The following is a 19289-nucleotide window of genomic DNA, read 5'->3' as shown; positions in this document are numbered from 1 at the left end:
TCCAAACACGTGGGTCTGTATTTTAAAATAAGTTTCACGAAAGACAAACATCAATAAATTAAAATTGGCGTCCGGCCTAAGTGAAGGCTAAGCTACTTCGCAAAACAAAAAGAATCCACTGAATCAGAACGCCAACAATAACGAAGAAAAATCCAAAAGTCTCTCACCTTTCTGTGTCAACCTCCACCCGAACCAGGTCGAGCTGCTAATGAGGAATATCTCCGGTCACCTGTGGTTTTTTAACCACGTGGCAAACCTTTTCCGCGTCTGACGTTTTTTTTTCCAGTTCCGGTGTTTCTATGTGACGTAAATCCGGAAACCAACGTGATTGGCCCGACTCCTGCGGGGCGGAGCTACCCAAAGAGGAAAAAAAACCTAGAACAAATGAAAAACAATAAAACACTTATTTACTCATTAATATTAAAAGATTAATGCAAAACATGATTTTTTGAACATTTTTGTTTACTCAGTTACGGATGAGATGTAGGAGTTCCGCAGAGAATGAAACGTGTGGCTGTTTGGTTCAGGGAGAGTGACAGACTGATGGCAGGATTTGAAGCAACACTCACAGCACCCCCAGACAACATTGAGTTTTTATTATTATTATTAGAATATGCATCACATTTATATTTACATTAATCCTTTCATGCATGACGGCTTAGTTTGTCACACCCCCTTACGGGCACGTGGCTTACTTGGCCACGCCCCTAAAAAATTGAATAAGTGAACACGTTCTACAAACTTAAATTAGCTTCAGCCAATCAAACATTAACAAATAAAACACCAACAGTACAGAAGAAAAATCCAAAAGTCTCCTACATTTTTGAGGATGTGGTGGAGTATCAGGCGCAGTGGACAATTTTAAAGGTTGCGGGTTTGTGAGCAGCACTGATGCAAGGCATTTATTTTTATTTTTAATAAATAAAAAAAAACATGTTACAAGGACTCATATCAAAAACAAGTACAAACAGATTGTTTAACCGATGCACATGGAGAATTTTTCATTACATTGCTTTTAGTGTAAACTGTGGTTTTTAGTTGTTACAGTTTGGCTCACACAACACAAATAAACAAAACCGTAGTCCCTCCTCATATCTGTCTTTTAAAAGATAATGTTTTTTTTTGTCATAAATGTCCAGTGCATTGTTTAAAGAACACAATAGATTAAGATGACACTGATTCAATCTTAAAACAATGTGAACTCACACCTGTCACCCACAGACATCCTTCTTTTCCATCTTTGTTGACAGGTCTTCACATCTATTCCACTGATGAAAATCCTGAGAACCCTCACAGTGGGGTTTTCATTTTTCTTAGTTGTTCTTCGCTACTTACTTCCAGAACAGAATGTTCCAGAACAGCAACCAGCAAGGGTAAACCAACAAGGCTATTAGAGGGTAAACTAAAGAACCATAAAGGTAATGGTCTAGTATGCCCTGAGAGATGACTGACAGGTAGAGTATCCATCCATCTTGGAAAGAGACTGGCATTTCCTGAAGCTCTTGGTAGAAGAAAACAGAAAAGAGGAGGGTACAGGCCGGGCTGAGGAAGACCAGAGCGAAGGCAGACAGAACCCTTGAAAAGAGGGAGAGATAAAATATGTTTAGTTAGGGTTAGTGTGACGCTGTGTTTAACAATGCCTTGTTTCTTTGTCCTACTTCGGGACATGGGGTGTGACAAAGGCAGCCACAGGGACAAGGGTGAGAGCCAGGATGAAGCCCAGAGAGAAGTTGATGAGAGCAGTGCAGCCCAACAGAACAGCCAGATACAAGACTGCAACCAGCTTCAGAACTCTCCAGCCCTGCTCGGTGCCCTCACCTGACAGGAGTCTGCAAGAAAATAAAGTATTTACTCTTCATTAGGATTTTAGCTTAATTAATTAAAAAGTGTTAATTTAAATCAGCTTCTAAAAGATTATCTCAAGTATGTACAATGACCGAGACAACTTTTAAAAGTAGCTTAAAATTTGCAAATGTATCAGAAGTCGCATGGCACATTAAATGACTTTGAATGTTAAGTATTTATTTCAATTAATTATTATTAATGTGTAATACTTATAACAGTACTTAATCGTACTACAATTATCACACGCAGTGTTAACATTGTCTCTCTTATCATGTAGCCACACCACCGAGAGTGCATTAAAACGGTGGATTCAATGGAGTTTGTGACTACTGTACCTGTGTGTGTTATGAGGCAGAGCCAGTCCTGCTGTGTAGACAGCAATAGCAGTCAACACCACAGCCTCAGTTTCAGACACAGGGAAGTGTTCTACAGCCATCTCCTGGAAGCGAACAGGTAGCATGTACAAAGCTACGCCAGTCAGGTGACTAATCACCAGTGGGATCAGAATAGATAACACTCCTGGACAGGACTGCTTGGAGAATGCAGAGTTTTGGATTCATCAGCTCAATGCTTGTGAATATTTCAATACACACCAACATTTCTGGGGATATGTCGCTTACTTGCGCAATGTCATTGACTCTTTCCTCATTTCTAGGTGGTGGGGTCACAAGTTGAACCCACAGGTCTAAGGCCTTTGGTGATTTTAAGGAAATGAACAAATATAAGTATTATAAACAACAGCATCTTAAGCAGGAATTTTTCAGCAAATGTGTTTAAAAGGATACACGCAGCAACAAAATAACAGCCAGCAGGCCGAAGGCAGGCATGTAGTAGCCAATGGAGACAAAGTTGGACAGTGACGGCATGAGATAGAAGAAGTAGGACTGGTGCAGTCTCTCCAGAAGGTTGTTCAGTTTACGATACATTCCTTCAAGGAGTCTAAGAAAATAGTTTTTAGGTTATTCACTTCAAATTAAAACACTGAAAACATAGCCCACACAGTCTATATAAGGCGTAAGTACAAAAAGCCTGCACTGACCTGCCGATAGTTGTAGCATCAGTCTTGTCCTGACGGAAGCTGTTGATGCCTTTGATGGTGGCAGCCTCTATGTGGTATCGCAGAAACAGTCCATGATCACCCCAGGGCCGTCCACTGGCCTGCTTCATCACCATCAGCATCATTGTCTGCACTGCTTGACTATAGCCAGATACACTGTCCCAGTCATTCCTCTGCAGCTATAGAAACAGAGTAATGAAAAGCCAAATTTAACACCAATCGATCATGAGTATCTTTCTTGTATAACAAAAAATAATATGTAGAGTATGTGCAAAGTATTATTAACATATCACCTTGCCCTCGATGGTGCACAGGACGCTTAACTTTTGACAGAAAGCATAGAAGAGGTTTGCCAAGTCCAGGTTGGGTAATTGACCATTGAGACCTTCTAGCACCAGGTCTAGACTGGTGACGACATGGCTGTTAAGCTCCAACGACAAAGCTGCCTGAATTGAACCACCACGGCCATGAAGTGGAGTCCAGTCCATACCTAGATGAACAATTATTGATTGGCATTAGAAGAAAACATGTAGTTGAAAAAAGTCTAAAGCTGGTTAATAAAGCAGAGATTTCAGGAGGCATATATAATACATTTTCAGTTTGAATAAAATCAGAATGTGAATAATTTAGATTACATTTTACCATATAAATCCCATTATGCTAATCATGAAAAAGGATTTTTTTAAATCACTCAAAAAAGGAAGACACAAATAAGACCTTTTTAAATTGATGCAATTATGACACTAGTGATAACAGTGCAATTCTAAAAGATCATATAGTGTTTTTAAACACTACACAATGCTGAACTAAATGGATTGTGTCAGTCAGACGACTAGTTAAGAACATCTTGGAGAAGCAATCTCAATGGCATTCAAACATCAGGTGAACAGTACCAGTTTCTGTTAAGATGCTTTGTTCACGTGGCTGGAATTGATTAATGATACCACAATAATGCAGCATCTGGGCCAGAGCTTACTTAAATGAAGCTAAACAATAACAAATGTCAACACACAAACTGTTGTAATGATGTTTTGGATAGTTTTTTTGGTGATGGACTTTAATAGGAGAAAACATGTTCTCACCTGTAGTGTTGGTGTGGTGGTAGCCCTCCAGCCAGGCCTGCATACCAATCAGATCATGCTCATTCACAAGGAAGATGAGATCCTTTGCAAAGTAAATTTGATCTTTTGAGAAAAAACAAGCCTTGTTATCCACCTGCTATTATGAAGTTATTTTATTATTTAAGTTATTATTAACGTTACAATGTTGAAAGAAATGTACTTACTCCTAAAATACTGAGCCAACCCAAGCAGCAGTCCCACAGCCTGGTTGTTTTCATCACCTGGGCTGCAAGAAGCACTCAGTACCAAGGCCTCAGTCCGTGGAGCGCGAGGGGCCCGAAGTATCCCATATACATTGGTACCTTTTACCATCTAAAGGTAGAGTACAATTAACTTGAGAATACAGCAAAACTGTATTAATAAAAATAAATATGTATATAGCAGATGTTATCACTCAACTCACATATCTCTCTTTATTTTCATCAGGAAAAGGTAGAGTACGAGAGAAGCTCTGGGTAAACACCTCAAGACCCCTGGCCTGCATGGTCTTCACCAACCAATCCACTGGCATTCCACTGCAGAGAAACCAGAAGTCACACTCCAACAAAGAGTTAAAGCACAACTGCTGTATCCTAGAAATTGGGATAAGTGACTAAAACTGCAGAAAAACACATTTATTCAAGTTTTTTTTAATATATATATATAAATTATTCTGAAAAAGAATCATGTTGTACTTGTACCCAATTTTCTTCTTATGAGCTGCAAACTCTCTACCAGTGGCCAAGGCCCTCTCTCCGGCTGGAAACCGCTCCTCCACCATTGTAGACCCCATGGCATTTTCTGACATGTATGTCCGCAAAGTGAATGGCTCAAAAGATAAACCCATAAAACAGGCGAAGCCTGCCATGTAGCAGACCACACTGAGAAGGAAGGAATAAAAAGACACAGATTATGTACAATACAAAAGAAACGTGACAAAAATGTTTCAAAAATGTAATTATTTATTTTGCGTCAACTATTATTTTTATCCTATTGTGTCTCCAGTTTGCATGGTGCCTGAATTCTCACCAGATTGGAGCGTTAAGGCGGGTGAGCAGGTTGATCAACGCCCGTCTTCTGTTTGGATCCGAAAGCAGTCCCATGTTGTCTCTGTTAATACAGCTAAAGCCTCGGCGCAATTGATCCTGAAGGCAACTACCCACTGTAGGAATATAATTCAAGATGACATATATATAAAAAAAAACAATAAAAAAACTACAAACGCCGGCCATCGTACGCCTTCCAGCAGCACAATCACATTGACACGATTACCTTTAGGCTAGCATGGAAGATACCTTCAAGAAGTAGCTCAGGAGTACAAATCTCAGCAAAACACTTTGTCGTATTTCCTTTAATAAATAGGAACAAATATGAATGACAACATACCTCCCTTTCAGATATATTTGACCAAATCCACCTGCCGAGCTGAAACTCATTCACAGAGCCTACGGAAGCACCCGCTAGAAAACGTCGATTTCTTACTTCCTGCGGAAAAATTGAGCGACGGACTGACTTCCTGTTGCGAAAAACTGGTATATTTGTAAACATTAAGTTTAAATTAAAACAAACTTATGTATAAATATGACTAAAGTTCAACGGTACAGTTTCGTAACTTAGAAATAATTGTATATATTATGTATTGTCTTTACATCTCTTTGTTTACTGTGTTGGAATAAAGTATTCGCCCCATAGGAGATCAGTAAACAGCTTCGTTCCTAAACGATGTATTTAAAATGAGAGCCAGAAAAAAGCTGCATTTGTCTTATCTGCATGTACTCAATATGAATAGTTGTGGACATATTTTCATCATGCTGTGCAACTGCTGTAAGTTAGTCATATTCTATATAAAACAAAGTAATTCTGTATCATACTTTACAAGGGATTTTGTTGCTTAAAACATTTAAACAATTTAATAATGTTTCCCATGTTGGAAATACAGCTATAGGTCTATTTAGTTGGAAAACATAAATAAAGATATTGTAATTTAATTGGTAAATAAAATGTCAAATAAGTAGCAATAGGAAGACAGAGTTAACATATTTATTGTTGGAATCTTAACATATATACAGAATTTTAGAATGTATTACAAACCTTATGAATAACCATAAAAAACCCAGTCCATTTAACAGTCCCGACTGCTTCCCTCTGTTGCTTTTACTCTGCTGTGAGCATTGACACCTCTTGAAGATGCTGTCGTACCACCTCGTCCAGCACCTTGCTCACACCTTTACAGGCTATCATGGCAGCTTCAATCAGAGCCTCGAGGTGGTCCTGATGCAATCTTGCATCCATCTGCAGAAGAGCGATTTGTCCACCCCGGGGAAGCAGTGCTAAGGCCAAAGAGCTCACTCCTCCACTTTCCTCTGCATAGCAAAGATCAGCCAGGGGAGTTTCATCCACAAAACCAACAGTGCATGCACACACATAGTCCCGCATCGGGATGCCAGCATCAATTACTGCCAATGTTGCGGCATTTACACACACGCTGTAGTTTCCTCCATCTGACTGCAGAATCTGTAGACAAAGATACAGTTCATGTTTTTTTATTATTGAGAAATGTTTCTGTCCAGCAGAGGATTTTTTTTAATTACACTGACATACTTATGGCACACAATAAGAGAAATGTAAAATGTATGTAGCTGAATATGCAATACTGATATCTTTGTTTTGTCTTTTTTTAGACTAAGAATTCTCAGTCAAAGTTTATATAGGAGGCAACTGGATATTCTTCAATATGCAGTGTTGACATTACATAATTTGTTGTCTTGTCTTAATGGTGTAAAGATGTCAGTCTAAATTGAGGAACCTTTCAGACAAGTTGTTAATTCAGTTACCTGTTATAAACTATGCTTTTTTTAACTAGGCTGGTTGCATGCTAAACAAAGAACAGAAAATATTGTATACATTATATTCTTTAGCATGTTTATTAAATTAAATTATACATTATACTGTATTAATTTGAACTTAAACCAATCGTTACTACATTGCAACACCATGTAGCAGTTTTTACATACCTTAACATAGATGTCGATTTGTGAACGTGGGTAGAGCTGTGTCATCACAGCAGCTTCAAAAGTCTGCTTAAGGTGAAGGCTCATCTCAGTGGACTTGCGGTCTCCGTGAGGTCTTCTCTTCCTCTCGGCTGTACTGAATGTGGCCATGCTGTACTGACAGTTGATGACGGCCCGGTCGTGGAGAGTTCGACTGCGTGAACCTCGCATCTGGGGATTAAATATGAAAAAAAAGAAAAGAAAAAGATGAGGCCTGTACTACTCGTATACGCGACATCATTACAATACTTATTACTGTATTACACTGTGTTGTCAAATATACATGATCATTTTGACAAGATTGTACTCATGGTGAACATTAAATCATGAAGTTTCTCTTGGTGTTAGGTGATTTGGGATGTGTCGGAGTCGAGTCAGTTTCACCCGTAAACATCAGAATTATTTTCAATGTAGCCAATGTTTGTTTTAGTACGTCACGTTTGGTTTAAGTGGTGGTGATTAAATACGTTCCCTTTTGTATTCGAGGTTAACTGAATGAAATATTTCTTAGATTTGTTGTTTACTTATTAAATACCGGTTCCGAGCATATTGTTTTGTAAGACTTAATAAAATATACACAAATCGTGCACAGTCAAACAGTACATGCAGAATTTAGCACAACTTTGCATTTTGCACTGTTCTTCAGTTTTCGGCAGCTGTGTTTGTGTAGTGTACTTTTTTTTTCCCCACTACCCATGACACTTACTTCGTGGGGACCGTAAACCACAGCCAGAGCCTTCGTGTTTCCTTGCTCTAAATACGCCGAACCGTCCGCCTGAGCAAACACACCCATACGGGCTTGAACTTTCCGCACCTCGGTGGCTTTTCGCCCATCTAAGCGGTATCCTTGGTCAGAAAGCAACTCGAGACCCGCCATGTTTTACCAAAATTCGAATGGACGCGAATGCAGAGCGAACCAAGACTGACCCATGTGTTCACCGTGCCGAAGCTACGGCAAGAACCTCGGCTCAAAAAAAGAATTGGCGAAATGTTTCAATAGTTCTGCTCGCTGACATTTGGTTCTATAGTCCGCTTCGGTTTAGTATTTTAAATAATACTAAACCGAAACGGTTTATGTTTGGTTTAAATATCACCCGAATAAAGGAAGTAAGTATTAACAAAAATAATTTGTATACACTGTTCACTTTTGACCTCTAGTGGTGAGAGTCGGTTTAACGCCGAAGACCTGCACTTCAAAATGATGGTAACGTTTACGTTAACCTTTGTTAAAATTTATGAGAAATATAAAGTATTTAAGTGATTATATGACTTCCAACTTGTGTGTATGTTTCAAAAAACGTAATACTGCGTAGGTTTCCACCTGGGTGGTATTTTAACTTTTTTTTTTTAGAATGAGTTATTTCTAAAATGTGAAAAAAGGTATCAGCATAGAAATAATGTCAAATTGATCTAATTATTTTCCAAAATAAGAATAAAAATAGTGAGGACAATTATGACACTTTTAAAAATAAAATTTATTAGCATCTCTAATGTGTATAAATAAGAACATATGAAACAATGCATATACGTATAATGTAATGAGCTTAACAATAACAGGGTTACATGTGATAGAAAGAAGTTTTATTTTAGACAGTTTGTGATGAGGAACACTGTACCTTGAAATCAAGCCTGAAATCAAGTAGGTATACCTATACCTACACTGTAAATCCACATTCTTTGATAAGAATGAAGTAACAATTTGCTTGGAGTGGTAGCTGGGAAAATATGGCAAAATGCTATTTTTCATCCCCCTTTCTTAAGATTTGAATATATCCTCCATTAAATACATAATAAACTCTGTACTTTTTTTTAAAGAATCACTAACAAAGGTTGAGGCACAACGCCACAACACTATTCACACCAATCTTTTCAAATAAAACATTACACTCAATAAAAATCCTTAATAGGATTTCACTTTACACTTTTGATTTGAATGAAGTCATATTGTCCCACAGATTCTTAAAGTCAGGTCTTTAAAAGCAGACCTGAAATCAAGGAACAATAGGACCAAACTGTTAGAGGACACAGTGACAAAAATATACCAAAAGACAAACTTCACACGTAACTAACAGACCAAAAGAATGAAACAAAATCGTAAGAGCTGCATTTTTACTAATGTAACAACTTCATCTGATGGCTTGTTGTGCCTAGGTCAGAATATCAACAAGACAAGTGGGGGTGGATGTTTCTTTTTTTGGAGGGATCTAAGGCAAAAAGCAAAGAAAGGAACAGACCTCTCTTTCTGTGTTACCCAGTATTTTAAATTTGGTCATGCTTTAAACACTGGACATGTTCGAATGTCTTACAAAACTGACAAATATGCACATAGGACGAACACTACCTCCGAAAGCTGGCCAGCACTTGACAGTAGCCAAAATGACGTGGACCTGTAACAGACCATCTAACTTACTCTGCTGAAAACTTGAAGGAAAAACCCTTCGACCCCGAGTGACTGTGTCCGAGTCAACTACAATATGTGGACTATTGTTGGCCTTTGTTCTCAGTTTTTCCTCGTGAACTGAAAAAAAAAATCCCATTTTAATAGGAGTAACACCATCCAAAGTTAACTACATCAGTGTAAAAAAAAAAGGAAGAAAGAAAGAACCACACAGTTGGTACGTACAAAAACAAGAAAGAAAAACAAAAACGGTGATGTGTCTGCTTTTTTACACAGGTGTGAGTGACAGTGAGAGGTTATCGGCACCCATGGATCATGGCGACCTCATACAGCCCCCGTGGAATGAAGGGACAATGTGGATCTGAAAAAACTGATGATGGTCTCTGCTCCATCCCAAGTCTATAGAAGAGTGCAAAGATCGATCCCCTTTATTTCCCTGATTTATCCATGTTCCCGTGTCCTAAAACTCTGCAAACTCTTTAGCACATTTTTCTGTTACGGAAACACGGATCTCCTCTTCTTCGTAGTCGTCAAAGTTGCTGGTGTCCCCTGGGCCTCTGCACTTTGGTATGAAAGGGGCTTCCACCTGCAACAGTGAGAGCAGAACATTATGTAACTGACAGCTTTCACGTTAATGTCTCCCCTGCACGTCAGGAAAATGTGGAGAGACAGAGAAGTGAAGCCGACATCTCCCAGAGGGCAGAGCTCTGAATCCCAGCTCTGTCAAAATATATTACAAAAATGACAAGAACTGATGTGAAGAGCATTAAAAATACAACGAAGGTTAACAGCTTGAGTGTTGTCAGATGATAACGTAAAAACAATGTGGGATTGTTTTTGTTTGAATTGCAAAACATCTTGTCTTACGATTCAATGATCGTCCAAATTATTTTAGCATTTATTTTAGTTCTGGGTGTTACAATCCCTGTTGTTACACCACCAGGACACATCCTTTCAGCATCTGATGTTTTGGCCGTTTATTACAATGCACGCTCTGCTGAGGCAGACTAACTCTAATTTTATACTATATATTTTGTCAATATTTCGTCAATATGTCTGCCACTTAACACTGAATAGCTTGCTACGAATTCCCTTTATGTCTTCCCACATTTTTTTTCTGTACTGTAAACATGATGTCAACACTGAGGTTTATAACGAAGTGTGGCTTTTGTTTACATTTACAGTTTACTCTCTGTAGGACATTTAACTTGAATTAGTGTTTTATTACAGCGTCATTATGTTGTGTTGTTGTGATACTGTCAACTCTAAAGCATCCAAGACTGTCAGTAATATGTTAACTATTGTCTGGTCCTCATTGGAAAAAATGAAAGGAAGAAAGGGGCAAAACAAAAACTATTGTAAACCTGTGTGTGATGAAAGTGAATACACTAGACAAGAAGGTGGTATTGATTTAAAAACAAATAATCATTTAATGCTCATTTGGTTTTACAAAATAAAAATAATAATGAAGATCAACTTTGAGCAAAATGTCTGCACTGAAGTCAAAAGGACTGCACAACTATTGTGGTCCAGCAAACTGACATGTGATACTGATGCCCCACAGCCGGCACCTCAGTTGTTTCCAAGTGGATTCTCAAATGGAAAAACACTGAGCAGCCAGACGTGAAATGTCTGTTAACCATACAAAACAAAATGACCTCCAAACACAAATGCAGCTGTGCAACCAGAATACAATGTTTGATGAATACATACTTAGATATATTTCAGAGAAAAAAACTACTATGACATAATCTTAGCTCGGAATGTTTAACCAACCGAAAATCAATACAGGCAAATCGATATTTAATTAACTTGTTTTTTTGTTTTTCTTTTTCCCCACAGAGACTGTTAAGTGAAGTTTGGTGTCACTGCAGAGTGTTTTCTTGCCTTTCTCTCGTAGATTGCGATCCAGTCTGTTGTGGCGAACCACTTGTGCCCTTTAATGTCATTGACACCGTTCTTCAGGTTGCCGTAGCGTTTGGTCAGATCCACCTGCAGCAGGTTTCTCAGCAGATCCTTCAAGTCAGAGCTGAAGTGGGAAGGGAACCGGACCTAGACAGCGGACATCCAGAAGCAAGAGTTTTTTTTTGTTAAACATTCAAAATTGTATCTCAAAGGAGAAATGGTAAAAAGAAAATACTAGTTTTAAAAACAAATGTTATTTCTATTCGCCTTTCCGGACACTATCTTCTCGTATATTTGAATCGGTTGGTCTGCAAAGAACGGGGGATAACCAGCTGCCATTTCATAGATGAGAACTCCCAGGGCCCACCAGTCCACAGCTTTGTTGTAGCCCTGAAATGAACAAAAATACATCAGGTGCAATATAAACTCAGTGGTGAATAAATAAAACAACTTCTGTCTATGTTTGAGTTTTTCTTTTCTTTCTGGGTTAAAACTTCTGCTTACTTTGCTGAGGATGATTTCAGGTGCCAGGTACTCCGGTGTCCCACACAATGTCCAAGTCCTGCCTTTTACCCTCTTGGCAAATCCGAAGTCTGTCACCTGAAGGCCAAGTATCCATAAAATAAATACACAAAATAAAAGTCATATGTGGTTACACATCAGATTATTGTATGACAGTTCAGTCTACCTGGATGTAGCCGTGATGATCGATGAGAAGGTTCTCAGGTTTCAGATCTCTGTATATGAGATCTAGTGAATGGAGGTACTCAAACGTCAGCACTATTTGAGCAGCATAAAATCTTGCATGTGGTTCACTGTAAGAGAAAAAGGGCCGAATGAAAACCGACAATCAAAAGCTTTAGGCTGACCTTTGACCCAGAGATGCTCTCAGGTCAGGTTCTCTACATCAATAATAAAGGCTTGTCTCCCCTGTTTACCTTTCCTTGTGACTCTTGCCACAAGGTTTACCTGGTATTCAGGTATGCACTACTCCAGGACAGATTTCCCCACAGACACGGCTAATAATCTATAATCTGGTTATCTGAAATACTCACCTGAACCTTCCAATTCGTCTTAGGTGTGAAAACATCTCTCCGCCAGGAACATACTCCATCACCATGTACAAATTGGAGTTGTCCTACATGAAGAAAATGCACTCAAACACTTCTGCCACATAATTAAGATGTTTCAATTCAAACGCTTGAAGTCGATGTACCACATACCTTGAATGCGTACTCAAGTTTGACAAGAAAGGGGAAGCTCACTGCCTGTAATATCCTCTTCTCATTTAATGTATGTTCTATTTGCTTGAGTTTCACCACCTGGTAAAGGGAAAACATTCAGCAACATCTTCCATGAGGAGGACAGAAGGGAGGTTGAAGCAACAGGACTAACGCTACACAACCAAGGCCTACCTATTAAGCGTCCAAATCATTTTATGAAGTCCCGACTTCATCGTCAAATAAATGCAAAAATTTAGCTGCAGCTATTCCTCATAATCACATTGTGTCTGCATGCTTTTTTGCTGGGTAAAAGATCATCACAACCAATCAGAGGCAAAGTAATGCCAGTGATGATCTTTATCCTAGGACAAATAAGTGCAGAACATTCCCCAAATTCAATCATTCCAACAATAAAAAGTTAGTTTAAACTGACCTTCTGCTTATCCAGTATTTTCATGGCAAAGTATTGCTCTGTTCCTTTGTGTTTCACCAGCATCACTCTTCCAAATGAGCCGGTACCCAGTGTCTTTAATCTGTCAAAGTCATCTAGGCACGTTGTGCTCTGTAAAAACAAACAAAAAAACCCCACCGTTTGTAGAAAAAAAACAAAACCACTTTAAATGCCATGTTGGGTTTTATCACAATTCCTCACCTGTGGTGGACATTCCCATTTCCGTAAGAAATCTTCTTTGGCTTTGGCTAGAAACTCTTTCACTAAAGAAGAAACAAAAGTACAAAGTAAGATACCAGGAGCATGGATGAGCCACATCCTGCAACATACTCATACGCAGGAAGAATCACTCTGGTTTTAGATGTCACTGCTAAGATCAAACTCTATCACAATATAAGGAGGTACATGGAAAATTAAATTGTTTATTGATGCAGATGAAAAATGGGGGCTGGTGGGGTGTTAACTCTCATCTGGATATTATTGTAATTATCACATACATTGTTCTAGAGGTAAAACCAAACACAAACACAAGACAGCAAGGTCCAAGACAGGCAGAGTAGTGATACAAGCCAAGACACTCAGGAAATGTAATCTTTAAGCTATGCCACAAATTCAGGTAAAGGTCTGTGCTGAATGTCTTGTGCATCACTTCATATGAATTACAGGAAAAACCATCAAACACAGCATAGGAATGGTAAGCAGAAACAAACCAATGTATGGAAAACACAGCAGGCAGCAGATATCCAGATTGAGAAAGTGTGTGGATGACAAAAACACTGACTTATTATCAAAGCACACATCAAAAAGCAAGCACAACAAGCTGTTCTTCACAACAAGGAAGATGCCATTTTTGCCATTCGGGTCATCTTTTGGGGGGTGAGCATACCAAAAGTCTCTATTGATCACCAACGTTTTGCAGGATCAATCACCCACACGGATAGGATGACACAGGAAGAGAAAAGACAGATATAGAGTTCATGTACATAAGGACAAATATAACCCACGTCAACAAACATGAAGCATAATGTGGTGGTTTCAAGCAACAAGAATGAAGAAAAAAAAAAAGAGTCGAACCATCACCCTGGGAAATTGGAGAAAACACACACTCTTTTGTAAATCAGAGAAAGAATGTAATAAAAAGAAGCCATGTGGTTGGCATTTATTCATGCAAGATGGGTCAGACTCAACACATGACACAAGATAATAAGAATAAAACAATGATTTTGTATACATAAAGCATACTGCTATTTTATATATACATATTAGAAAAGCGGCCTTTAAAAGAATAGTAAATAAAAGGTTTAGGTCATGTTATCCACATCAATGACCAAAGTCTACTGCACAGTAAGTCAGTAATAAACTAATTTGACACTTTTTCTAATAAAAAAAACTTTTTTTTAAACTATTATTAACTTTTTAAAATTATGGTTAAAAACACCACAAACTAAAACAACTATATTCTTTCACTTTTATGATCAAAAAAAAATTCTACACAAAAAGAAACCACCATAATTTGGGTCACCAGAAACTTGTCAAAAAGGGGTCAAAGGCCAAAAAAGTTGGGAACTACTGGCCTAAACATAGGTGGGTAAACTTTTCTCACAAATAATTAAACTCTAGATAAGAATAACTATAATGTGTGCCTCTGTTGGACACAGAGAGACAAAGTGGGTATCATGGTGGCAACTGCTATATCTACCACGGTGTAACTCTGTTGGTGCTGTTTTAACTGACCCAGCAAATGACAACTGACGGTAGCTCTGTGGGGTAAACACAGGTAGTCTGGAGTACAAACACCACTGTTGGTAACCGGGTCAACTTCTCAGAGTAGGTAGCCCACAGACAAATCCACTGCTCAGGGCAAGATGTCAGCTTTAAAAGGTTTACAGTTAGCCACAGTCCAAAATATCTGGATCATCAGAGCATCAGAGACAAACGCCTAGCATCAATGGAAGCTATTGCTAATCTGATCATCGTTGTCTGCTCAAAGTCTTAAATTGGCACTGTTCACCCTTCCTGCCTGGTCTCTCTCAACAAGTCAATAAATTACAGAGGAACATTGTGCCTGACTCATAAAGTGACAGTACTTTAAACAAATTGAGTGCATAAATGAACACAGATGGTTCTGCATGTTTTTAACGCTGTGAATGTGGGTGACTGTAGTGGACAAGCTCTCAGAACAAGGGGCTAACTTGTAAGATTCACAGTATGGCAGAAGGTGTAAGAAAAATCAATACAAAATTTTCAGCTTTAACACATAATCTGCAGGATTGTTAATTGCATGTGATGCTTGGTGATAACCTTCTGCACACAGAGTGCAAGGCAACGATGGTCTAGGCCGAGTTACGTCAAACATTTCAAAGCTTGTAATACCCCTTATCCTCTGACGAAGGTCTGATGACAAGCTGCTTCAGTCCATGACAAGATGAGAAGTGTGAGAAGTGAGCCGCTGTGAACATTTACCACAGCCAGGCTATAAATGAGGTCTAAATAAACACAAGTGACACAATTTGAGCGTGTGATTGTGTGACTGCATGCGTATGCTAGGAAGATGGTAGTAGCTCTTAGTTTTATGAATGGAAAGAAGGCATTTGTCATATCTTCACCATATTTGGTCTGGGTGCTGCACAGAGAGACTCTTTGTTTATTGAAGCTGGGAATCAAATGTAGCAGCGAAGCTTAAGCAGAAACAGCCCCACAATGCCTGCAGGTCATACTTATTAGGTATTTATAACAACTATTCATGAGTTTGCAGCTTATTGCTGGAAATTTAACATCGTTTTCGCCAGGTTTTTGTCTCGCAGTCTGCTGCGCTGGTGTGAAAAAGAGGCTAGAACTAAACATATAGCAAAATGGTGTGGTGATTGTTATGACAGATGGCAACAAAATCTTTCCACATATCAATCAATTTACTTTGAAACCCTTTCGAACGGTTTGGGCTGTTTAAGTGGCCAAGTCTGACAATTTCATATAACTACCAGGAAATACATATGCTATTTTATTTAAAAAAGAGACAACATATTTCAAAAACATTACAGAACAGTTATGTAAATGAATTACAAACCAGCAGGGATGAAAAAGGCTACAAAGTGGGGCCTTGAATGGAAATGTTTAGCTTTCTTGTAACTTGCAAAAGTTTCAGCAATGTAGGGCAGGAATAAAATATAACTGAACACCTGTGATCTTTTGAGATAATAATAATATATAATAATTATCAACATCAAGCCATGACTTGTGTTTCTGTGGTGGCCTGATCTTGCAACTCTTCAGATCATCTCAGTCAACTGTTATGGTTTAAATGGTTGTTAATGCTATGCATTGTTTTCAACTTAAACGGAACAAACGTAACAACAAATGTAGGGACACGCGATGGACACAGTGTGCAGTTGCAAGCTGGCTTGTCCAATGGTAGCCTAACACCAATGCACACATCATGATGGACATTATATAGTTCTGAATTGGCAGATGTCATCAACAGTGAAAAGCAATAGCAAGTCATCCAATCATATTTTCACTCATACTTTTTCCCTATATTTTTATATGATACTCTACATGCAAACTAAACTTGTTTTTTGGACAACTCACAACAAAGACACAAGGACTTATTTCCTGATGTATGCACTATTGACAAACTGCACTATTACCAGTGGGGCACTCTATGGTAATCTTCCATGTGTCCTTTGGACTATGGCAGGCGTTGTCCTATTCCTATATAACACATTTGTGGGTTTTTTTTCAGATAGGTAGAAAAAAACAGGCCAAAACAGCATAATGAAATTACCGTACTTGATTTTGCCAACCTATTTTTTCAACTAAAGTAAGTTATTTCAGAACTCAGTCGACTTTTGTTTTATTGGAGTCTTTATATTGTAGCCCTGCTTCATTTATTTTAATAAGCAGGGCGACTTCTGGCTTATCGTCTACGTGTGTTTATGCACAGGCCTTCACAGCAACCACTACCACTATCAGGAGGCTGTGAAATGATAGGGGCCTTCTGAGGGCTAATCCCCCTCACTGCTAAAGTTAGCGGGCTAGCTGGTCATCCAGCTTGATCCGCCCTCTGCTCCAGCTGTCATGCAAACAACCTACAATTAAAGGTGTTAAATAATCGACATGTCGGTTTGGTCGATAAACGTTCCATTCACGACTCTGAAATATGCGTTCATATCTTGCTAACACTGTCAACTCAACGTTCAACTTCCCCACCCCCTTGTAGCCTAAAAGAACCACAACATCCGTGGGGTCTTCTTTATGCTAGCTTCACTACCCTGGTTCTTTTCTCTCTCTGTATTTATACATTTGCTGAGGAAATTATGCACCAAAATGTGTTTTGACGTGGTTGTTCCCCAACGTCAACATACTGTCGAATACCTGCAGGTGGTGGGATAACTGTACAGAAGATGACGGATGGCCCTCCCCCGCTGTAATATAGCAGTCAGATAGGACAGCGATAAGTGTAACAACATAGTAGCTAACTACATCACGGTGGATCTGTTAAGTGTCACACGCTGAAATAAAGACACAAAATGCCGCTATGGCCAAACAGCAGCCGGACTCACCGCTCTCTAGCTCGTTGCCCTTCTTTGCTGTGGCTGCGTTCCCCATGGTGTGGAAGACACGGCGGCCGCTCCGATTTAGAGGAGATGGCGGTGGCTACAGCTATAACCCTCCTATGGATGATCTTCCCAAGCCCTTTACAAAAATAACAACTAAATAAAAAATAAAAAAAAAGAAAATTTCGTAGATAAACTCCAGCTAGCAGATACACTCTACCGTCCCTCCCAGGAGCCCCCCTCACTCTCCCTCTATCTCTCCTTCTTCTTCAACCTGAAAGATTTCAGCTCTCGCTGGGAACGCCTGTGCCTTCGTGTGTCATGAAGCTAGCGGTCACTTCAGCCTCTCACTCCCCCTCCTCCAACAGCCCTCCCCTGGCTTAACTACACTCACGGTACGGTAAAAGCAGTCATGGCCGGAGACTGGGTCAAGACTCACACGAATGTCTGGGAATCTTTTTTTAATTGAAGAAATATCCCACAGACACAACTTATTAAATTATACCTGCAATTCTTGTCTTAGCCATAGGAGGGGGCTCATTTGCTATTCTACATAGGCATGTATATTAATATACATGTATAATATATGAAATATTTAAAAATGGATGCATATGCTTCAAAACATACACAGTGTGCCGGTTAATAGATGAATCTATGTAGTTGTGTAGTAGAACAGTGGCAGACGCAGAAAATTATTCCCGGAATAGTCAATTGTGGCTGTTGAAGACACCAAATTAGTCCTCTTTGTTGAAACCCAGATTTGGTTCCTAAATCTTTCTTATCCACCCACATCCTAAGGATCAAATACTTGTACAAATAATTAAAAATGGTATTCCGTAAGCTTTGTCCTTGACTTATTTGCATTAAAAAGACAATTCCTCGTGCAGTCAGCAGCTCCGTCAGATATCAGGACAAGACTTGTATTTGTGTATACGCATCATATATATGTTTGATTTTGTAAAAAATAAAATAAAGACAAAAACTGTCACCACCTTGTGTACATGGTCCAGCTGCCATATTGGAGGTTACACTGCGGAAAATACATATCAAAGACATGTATTCCAACTGACAATAATAATAATAATAAAAACATCATATAAAATCACAGCAATTGTGATTCACAAAGGTGATAAAACCTGAGACTGATGGTCAACCACCATACAGTAGTAGATAAATCCCACCCAGCCACTCTGCAGGCTCTACACTAAACCTTGTAGATCAGTGGTTCTCAAACTGTGGTACGCGTACCATGCTCTCTAGTGGTACGTGGGGAAAATTCATATTTTCACATTTACATTTTCAATTGAATAAATCTGAAACATACCATGCACAATTTATACAACATTTAGAAAAAAACTAATTAAATTGCTAAATTAGTTGACATAAAACAAATATAAGCCATTTGTTAAAGGTAGGTTGGTCATAGTAGATAATTGTACTTTTATATCCAAACCATTTACAATCAATAACAAACAGAAAGGTAAAATAAATACAATACAAAACTCCAAACAGCCAATCATGAAGAAAACACTTGAAACAAGGGCAGGTTGCACAAATATATCACTACATCTGGCAGCGTTTCCACTGATATTCTGACATCTTACAAAATGGAGGATGTAAAAATGTCAGTCAACACGTAACTTCACAATTATGGTTGCTATAGCAACAGTGTTTAACAGACACCAGATACTGCTGCTGCTGATGAAA

The 19289-nt window shown here is 38.8% G+C and overlaps 3 protein-coding genes across 4 annotated transcripts; all 3 read right to left on the bottom strand.

Moving 5' to 3' along the window:
• Nucleotides 1–581: 581 nt before the first annotated feature.
• gpaa1 (glycosylphosphatidylinositol anchor attachment 1) lies at nt 582–5528 on the bottom strand. 2 transcript variants are annotated; one of them, XM_008334347.3, is made up of 13 exons: nt 5389–5528; nt 5032–5164; nt 4704–4883; nt 4427–4538; nt 4188–4335; nt 3985–4086; nt 3196–3392; nt 2885–3081; nt 2631–2784; nt 2466–2537; nt 2181–2377; nt 1659–1829; nt 582–1575 (listed from the first exon to the last, which is right to left on the bottom strand). In XM_008334347.3, exons 2-13 carry the CDS (start codon nt 5103–5105, stop codon nt 1332–1334), a joined length of 1848 nt encoding a protein of 615 aa, XP_008332569.1. In that variant the 5' UTR covers nt 5106–5164; nt 5389–5528; the 3' UTR covers nt 582–1331. The 2 variants fall into 2 exon arrangements, with proteins under 2 accessions (XP_008332569.1, XP_016897538.1); XM_017042049.2 differs by having other exon boundaries at nt 1332–1575; nt 2181–2374.
• Nucleotides 5529–6029: 501 nt separating this feature from the next.
• exosc4 (exosome component 4) lies at nt 6030–8127 on the bottom strand. The gene is made up of 3 exons (XM_008334346.3): nt 7759–8127; nt 7017–7223; nt 6030–6516 (listed from the first exon to the last, which is right to left on the bottom strand). The coding sequence occupies exons 1-3, from the start codon at nt 7927–7929 to the stop codon at nt 6157–6159; spliced, it is 738 nt and encodes a 245-aa protein (XP_008332568.1). The 5' UTR covers nt 7930–8127; the 3' UTR covers nt 6030–6156.
• Nucleotides 8128–8508: 381 nt separating this feature from the next.
• On the bottom strand, nt 8509–18032 carry prkacbb (protein kinase, cAMP-dependent, catalytic, beta b). The gene is made up of 10 exons (XM_008334345.3): nt 17589–18032; nt 13231–13292; nt 13012–13140; nt 12579–12677; nt 12411–12493; nt 12044–12170; nt 11860–11955; nt 11623–11745; nt 11338–11502; nt 8509–10036 (listed from the first exon to the last, which is right to left on the bottom strand). The coding sequence occupies exons 1-10, from the start codon at nt 17632–17634 to the stop codon at nt 9911–9913; spliced, it is 1056 nt and encodes a 351-aa protein (XP_008332567.1). The 5' UTR covers nt 17635–18032; the 3' UTR covers nt 8509–9910.
• Nucleotides 18033–19289: the final 1257 nt, after the last annotated feature.

Source organism: Cynoglossus semilaevis, chromosome 20, assembly GCF_000523025.1.
Source record: "Cynoglossus semilaevis isolate Cse_v1.0 chromosome 20, Cse_v1.0, whole genome shotgun sequence".
Lineage (NCBI taxonomy): Eukaryota > Metazoa > Chordata > Actinopteri > Pleuronectiformes > Cynoglossidae > Cynoglossus > Cynoglossus semilaevis.
Note: the sequence above shows the minus strand (reverse complement) of the source record. Positions and strands in the feature narration are given on the sequence as shown.